This window comes from Adelges cooleyi, unplaced genomic scaffold, assembly GCF_023614345.1.
Source record: "Adelges cooleyi isolate 19-005CV unplaced genomic scaffold, UGA_ACOO_1.1 ACOO_flye_CR_arks_rails_tigmint_CR_PRNA_55, whole genome shotgun sequence".
NCBI classification, from domain to species: Eukaryota; Metazoa; Arthropoda; class Insecta; order Hemiptera; family Adelgidae; genus Adelges; species Adelges cooleyi.
In genome coordinates this window covers 159,992-167,923 of record NW_026096241.1, presented here as the reverse complement: position 1 = coordinate 167,923, position 7,932 = coordinate 159,992, and the positions used below count along the sequence as shown (strand labels likewise).

The 7,932-nt window shown below is 35.6% G+C and overlaps 1 protein-coding gene across 1 annotated transcript; it reads left to right on the top strand.

Moving 5' to 3' along the window:
- Nucleotides 1–1,201: 1,201 nt before the first annotated feature.
- On the top strand, nucleotides 1,202–7,692 carry LOC126842572 (uncharacterized). The gene is made up of 3 exons (XM_050579611.1): nucleotides 1,202–1,557; nucleotides 3,711–3,769; nucleotides 5,793–7,692. The coding sequence occupies exons 1-3, from the start codon at nucleotides 1,462–1,464 to the stop codon at nucleotides 6,343–6,345; spliced, it is 708 nt and encodes a 235-aa protein (XP_050435568.1). The 5' UTR covers nucleotides 1,202–1,461; the 3' UTR covers nucleotides 6,346–7,692.
- The last annotated feature ends 240 nt before the right edge of the window (nucleotides 7,693–7,932 follow it).

Genomic DNA, 7,932 nt, shown 5'->3' with positions numbered 1-7,932 from the left:
ATTTATATGTCAACAGGTTTTGGTTGGTCGTTTTAACGCGCACGTTAACCGACCATCATAGTTTATATAACAACAATTTTTTTTCATTGAATTACACAACTATAGGCAAACGCTGTCGTTGTAAATTTTTTTTCCCTGCAAAATAAAATGTGTAAAATTTTAAACAAAAAAAAAAATAGGAAATAAAGTTAAAATAAAATAACACATTGTTTCGTAGGAAATATTTTAGAAGAACCCAACATTGTCAAAATCAAGCAAGAGTACAGTGAGAAGTTAGTAAGTCGGGTCAAGGCCAAATCTTTTTTAAGGTTTAAACCTAGTAGTAATACTTTCACATTCAACTCTTTGATGCGGATTTTTGAGACAAAACAGTAAGAAGTTTGCGTTTCCTTGAAAGTAATTGGTAACTTCTCACTGTACTAGTTTGGCTCAATTTCAATTTTTGTTGTTTTCAGAAGACACAAAAAACTATTTTTCTAGGTACATTTTTTTAAACTTAATAATTTTGCCTAATTTATTGCCATTTAATGAGTTGATTTAATTTATAAAATATTAATTTTCAGTTTTAATTTGGCCCAAGAAATTGTTTAAAAGTTGTAAAATTGGGCCTTTGTTCTAATCGAAACTTTTAAAATTGAAACACATGTTCTGTATATGAAATGTAACATTTTTATTAAATATCTTACACAATATTATATTAACATGCTTGAAAAAAAAAAGTTGTATATAAAAAACAATATTAACTTTGAGAATATTATTGCAACACTTAAAAGTACAAAGTTGTCGCAATATTTTACTTTGTAAGACTTTTTTATTCGCAGTCGTACTTAAAATAACACTTATTAGGCCCTTTTTTTCTAGTAAAATAATATTATGTTTTCTTAGTAACAATATAAATAAAAAAAAACAGTCTTTTTTATAAGAAAAAACGCATTTTCCAAAAAAAAAAAGCCAAAAACGGCGGTCGTCAGGTGCCATTTTTCGGACTGACATTGTTTTTTGTTTACGTCTTGTGCACGTTCACATTGTTAACATCCTCTTTGGACGATGGGAAAGTATAAGAAATATTGGTTTGTAATCTCGGGCAAGCATAGTACCTAATAATATATTGTGTGTAGATGGAGATGGATAGTGGGAGATGGATGATGTCTGGTATAGGCGAATTATCTAATCGACGGGCGAGCACGTTGTTATTCGTTGGGTTACCGGCGTTTGTCGTGGTCGTCGTGTTCTTTGATTTTGTTTTCTCAAAGAAATAATAGAATCTACACACAATAATATTATTAATACAATACATATAGTAAACAGCCGTTTAAATATTATTGTAATTATTGTTATTATTATAGTTGTCGCCGCCGCCGCCGCCGCCGTTTCGGTTCGTTGATAGTAAAATTTTGTATTTTGTGTTAATTTCGACCGAGCCAAGCGTGTATCTTACCGACAGTGTATTTCCCCCCAAAAATGGGCAACGGGTTGGGAAAACCCGGTGGTAAGCCCACCACGTCTTGCGGGGTCGATGGATTTTACCGAAAGATTCTGTCCAGTTACACCAAACAGGTAAGCAGTATACTTCAAAACAACTACTAGAAAACCAGAAAAATATATTTTTTTTCAAAAAAAATTTCCCCCTACAAATTTTTCCATCCGTTTTGAGTAAATATTTTTAACTAAAACTTGCAAAATTAAAATCGTATTTCCAATTTGTTCTCGTGGAAAACGTTCATAAGTGTTTTCCAAGACCAAAAAAAAATAACTAGCATAAAGTCTCTTTTGTAAACTTTTGTAAGTCATAATTGTAAGGATTTTACTGTTACGGGCCTTACTCTTCTTATATGGTGTTAATTAATTTGGGATAAGGTGAAAGGTGTAACAATAACGTTGAACAATATATAACCAGCTAGGAGAATTTTGTAGAAATGCCACAGTGTTGTATAACGAATAATTTGCCTAAAAAATGTAGATTTTGTAAAAAAAAAAAATATTTTTCTCCAACAATTACAATGTTTAACAACAATTAAGTTCTCTGGCCAGTTTTCTAGCTCAAGTTATTTTTTTTTTCTTTAATTGTACTTATTTTGTTCAGTGCGATAATTATTATTTATAAAAGTTCACCACTTGATAAAACAAACTGGATAGGACGTTACTTAATCCGATCGGTGTTTAAGAGATGTTATTATAATGCCAGATTATTATTTAACGTGACAATGGATTTTGTTCAGTATAATGGCGTTATCCAGATGTTCCTATGGCCACAAAGGAAACGGTATGGTGTACTTTTTCCAAGGACAAAAACCTAATAATAATATGTAAGTTTTTCAATTGGGTCCCACAAGAATGTATTTTCTCATAAATGAATATTGTAAACAGAGTATTAAACCGTTCGAGGGGAAAGCGAAAACTGTCATAGGAACGTGTATAATCCGGAAAATTGTATAAGCCGGAATTTGTCTATAATTCCCGTCCAATTTGTATATTTTATATTATTAAACCGGATAACCATTATAAGCAGCACCTTAAGAACTACATTAAGCACTAAAACAAATGAACTTTAAGTAGCCCATTGTTTGTAATTTATAAATAAAAATCGCCCGGGGCTGTTCCATAATATAGCTGTTATTCAAATAAAAATGTACCTAATTTCATATGAAAGTAATAATAATAATAAACTTTTTAAAATAATTTATAACCTTAAACGGTACACGAAAGTGTTATTCAAATACCTAATCCGTTCTTCGAGAAAACTTTCAACAAACAATAATAATATTACTATTTGTTACTTTGATTTTGTTGTTTTACATTTTAAGACTTTTATTATTAAATTATTAGTTTAACAAGTCCCATTATAGTTTTAATTATTATACAATTAATTCAAACGGTCTATTATTATTGTATTATCGAATCATCCGAAATATTTCGGTCGTTAGAAAGTACAAACATACATATTATGTTATCTCATTAGATTAGATGCAATTATACTGTAGTGTACGGTTTTCTTTGAGTACAATTTAATTTTATCTTATATAACAAATATATATATATTTGTTATATGCAGCAACGTTACACAACTACTGAAATTAGTACAATAAGTGTGGATGAGTTTAAAAAAAAAAAGATTTTACATATAACAAAATTCATTTTTTTGATAACCCCTGGACGCAAGTGGTTTAATGGCATCTGCCAAAAATCCATTAATCCCCCGCATAGATCTCTGCATGTGTAATAATATAACGTGTGACATATTGTCAAGGTCAAGTGAAATTAATGCACCGGCCGCTGATCCGACAATAACAGAGGATTATTAATTGTTATGTACCATAATAATATGATGTGTTATAATAAATACCGTTATAGGCTGAGTTATCGTTGTGCGGTGTCTTCTGTCATTGTGACCGCGTAAATCATAATCTGTAAGTCCGGCTGTAAATTATTATGCCGTAGCAACCTAACCGAACCCTTTGGGGAATTATCACCCCCCCCCCCCCCGGAAGAGTAATAATGGTAGTGTAAAAACGACACGTCCTGCTGTGGCACTTTTAACGTGGATATGTGCATCCATGAGCACAAGAGAGGAAAGTGTGAGCATCAGTGATAAGATATACAGCTGATCAGATCATAGAGTTGTCTTCCAAGCCCCTAGAAACAAATACACCAATCTATGCTCATCAGTGGAGAATATGTATTAATATTTCCTTTTTTTTTTTTTTTTTCAGTGTACCAACAGCTCGGATAAACGACCGAAGCCCGTAAAAAAAGGAATCAAACATAAGAAGTAAGAAAAACTACTATTGATAAATATTATACAGCGATCATGCGAGATAAGACAGCACCGAGGAGATCCTAGTGGATATCCTGTATATCTTAATTTTTCAAACTGGTTCCATTGCCATCACTATTATTTCGTCATCAACGTTTTCGTGTCGTGACGGGACAGCTTTTTACCAGCTTAAAAAAAATTTAGCAAACTTTGGGATACTAAAAAACAGTATCTAATGTCCCCTGGTCCTCATCTAAAACGGATCAACGTTATTGTTCGAGTAACAACCGCAATAATATTTTACTTTTATGAAACCAAAACGATATAAGCAGATTAAACCAAAGAAAATACAAATACAAAGAAATTGTACATAGTTTTGTAAAACACTGTAATACACTATACGTTTTATTCTCCCAACTTGTTTGGAATATATATATATATATATATATATATATATGTATGCGGATAAAGAGAAACAAAATGTAATCCGCTTTTCGCGTTCGTTGGCTTTAAGTGCTTGGCAGTAAAATTTTTGAGAAACTCAAAAGCGAATAGGGTTTTAGTGTGTGTCATAAAGCAGCGTCTCCGAGTATATAGTATGATGTTGTTAATCGTGGTAATAAAATTGTACCCCCCCCCCCCCGGGGCTTGCCCATCACGCCCCCCTCGAGTACGACGAATATAGATTACTTTGCTAGAGAAAAGTTGTAATTTCTAAATGTGCTGTTGCCCGTGTTATACCTACATATTATAACGTATAGATATGCAACTCGACTTGAGGTAATTTCGACAATTTTCATAGGGTGGTGACGTACAGCAGCAATAAGTCACTTTAATCTTCTGCCTAACGTACCGTCGTATCGCAAACCGCACGTTAATAATATTACCCGGTAAGTTACATGTAAGTAAAATAATACTTACATACATAGGCAGGTGTACACGGTGTATGTGCAACAATATATTATTATCACTGTTATTGTAGACTACATCGGTAGAACTGGAGGAAACGGGCTATTTGATATTTAATCGTCCGTAACCCCTGTTTTTTTTTTTATCCGAGTCGATGATAAAATTGGCCATATCACTCGGATGAAGTCTAAATAGTGATAATATGTATTAAAAAAAAAAAAAAAATGCTGCGGTTTTATTATAATTTTGGCTTTGTAAAAAACACAAAAAGGTTACTAAATCGAACGACCGAAAAAATAAGTAAATTTAACGGGTAAATACATCTGGTAAATAATTCTATTAAAAGATAAAACAAATCGAGTAAACGTGTAAATCGACATATTTACACGTCAACCAATCGATTAAACGAGTTACCAAAACAAGTTAGTTGAGATAATAAAACTGAAGAACGAGTACAGAAGTTAGTAAACAAATCTATTAAAAGAGTAAATAAATCAAGTATATGATTAAACAGATCGAGAAAATAAATTTAGCAGAAGAGTAGACAACCAAGTAATCTTATAAATAAATTGAGTAAACGAGTAAATAAAACGAGTAAATAAATCAAGTATACGAGTAAATATATGTAGAGTAGACGAATAAAGTAATCGAGTAAACGTGTAAATAATAAATCAAGTAAACGAGGTTTAACGGAAACGATTTCGGTCTTACTGAATAACGTTACGCAAACTACACTGTCGCCCAGCCAGGGCCGTCTTGTAGACTATGTAGAGGCCTTTGGGCGCACAGAGTTTAGGGGCCCTTTAAGGAAACTAAAATAAACTTAAAGATGTATATTGTATTATTCGGGGCTACCATCAGACTGGGGGCTCGTGCCCAACGTGGCCTTAGGGTAAAAATGGAACTGCCCCCAGCCGTAAGACAAATATTATAATGTATCGAACAAAACCTAACCAAACCTAACCTAACCTAACCAAACCTAACCAAACCTAACCAACCTAACCAACTAACCAAACCTAACCAAACCTAACCAAACCTAACCAAACCAAACCTAACTTATGTATATATATTTGTATGTAAACATGTCTCATTCCATTCATTGTATATATTATTATAATCGTGTTGACAGGAAGACGAAGCCGACCATCAGTTATCCGGTTCCGGCGGATCCGGACAGGTTGGAGGGAGACAAGTGGAGGTACGTGATCCTGACCCGGTTGGACACGGACAAACCTACCCGACCGCCGAGACGACAGCGATGTCGCCGGGCCGACAGCGTCAGGTCGTCGACGCGCAGCAGAAGATCTTCCGGCAGGCGGAGAAGATACCAGCAGCTGCAGCAGCAGTTACAGCAACAACAGCAATCCAGAATCTTAGTTGGACCCCAAGACGACCGTGATCGTCTTGACCCTGGCCGTAGTTGGTTTTGCTGCGACCAGTGGATGGACGTGGTGTTCAACAAAGGTCAGCCGGGCAGACTGGCGCTGACGTGGACCCACAGTGCCGCCGGTGGCGAGGTTAAACCACCGTACAAACGGCAAAAACCCAACCGGCGGAAGCGCACCGCCACTTATGTGAAAATGTGGCTGAGAATCCAACAGAGGCAGCGACTGCCCGAAGCGGCCAAGAACGGTTTGCTAAGATCTCTGGACAGGATCAACGCGATGGCCGACAACATGTGACTGACTCGCAGCACCTCCCCCAATTGTACCATAGTATACTATAGTGTTATAATTCAAAAAGAAGCTGCAAATCCAGCACAGCGTAGAGCTGTCAGGACAGTTGAGAAAAAGCTTTCAAACTAGAGTTGTCAATCTAGTTGGTAAAAATGGAGTTATCAATCCAGCTGGAATAAGAGCTACTAACCTTGCTTGAACGAAAATATGGGACACCTCAAGTTTACCGGATGACATTCCCAAAAACACAGAGATTTTGTGTCTTTATTAGGAATAATACGGAAGACTGTTCCGAGTGGATTTCCGGTTTAATGTGACTTAACGACGGATATAGGGCGCAAACTTATAGGATCAGCGTTTATATTATTATTACTGCATTTTTTCAACCCTTTAACATATTTCAGCGTACATAGCTTTCGTATGAACACAGACCACGGTAAATCTGCGAAATGTAATTATCAAACAGCGATACGACGCGTTAATAATTGAAGAGAGATATACCACGTGCCTCTTTGGGGAATTTGCTCTTCTTAAACTTTCAACAAATGCACAAAACTTTTCGCTCGAGTCTCGTGTGTCGACGGTAATAATTATTAACGAAATAATTATAACAAAAAAAAAAAAAAATACCCGCCGCCTTTAAAAACCTAATTATCAGCGGCGGAGTAATATTTCCAACACCAAGCCGGCGTTCATCGCGTTCATTTGATTGTCCCAAGATAATCAGATCCAACCGAGGACTTTGGCACAGTGATGACAACAATGAATTCTAGACAATTTTCCAGATTTATTGAAAATTTGGCAACAACAAAGACTGTAAAAAAAGCTATATTCTGATCTGAACTTTCCACGCCAGATCTAACCGTGTGTGCAAATGCGGGTTTCCAAAGCTTCGGACCCGCAGGTATAATAACAATAAAGCTCGAAGCAAAATACAATCGGTGTTAGGTTTATCCGGCAATAATAATAATAATAATAATAATAATAATAGTAGGTAAAGGGCGAGAAGAGGGAAAACGCAGATATAAAGGCTCGGGAATAAATGTCTGTGCGTGTGTGTCTCTCCGTGTCATCGCGGGCGTGCTTAGTTTTTATGACTTCCGTCAAGTCGTCCGCGTGTAAGTAAGTAAGCAACCAAGCATACCGAGCTTCTTGCCGGTATGTAATGTATTAACATTGCCCGCCCCTTAGGTCGTTGCCGTCAAAGGCTTTGGATGTGAGAAAAAGATAGAATAAAAAATAACGTTGGAAATCCCAACGGTTATCTTTTTGTCGATACGATATAGGTAGCAGTTTTTTTCGGTTACACCTCTGCAATTTATTTTTTAAATTTAACGAAACACTAACCTAACCCACTTTGTATTCATTGAGATTGGTTGCAATTCACCATCCCGTTATCGCCTTGCAGCACCGAATAATAATTAAAGACGGATTCCTTCGACGCTAAAACAACACAAACACAATAATATTATACTGTTTTAATCGAAGGGCGTTGCAAAAAGGTTCTTTTAAGCGCACATATTCGGTGTCGGTTTTCGGTGAATATATTTTGTCGGGGGAACGAGACGTGTTTTTTTTTTGCGTTTCAAATTA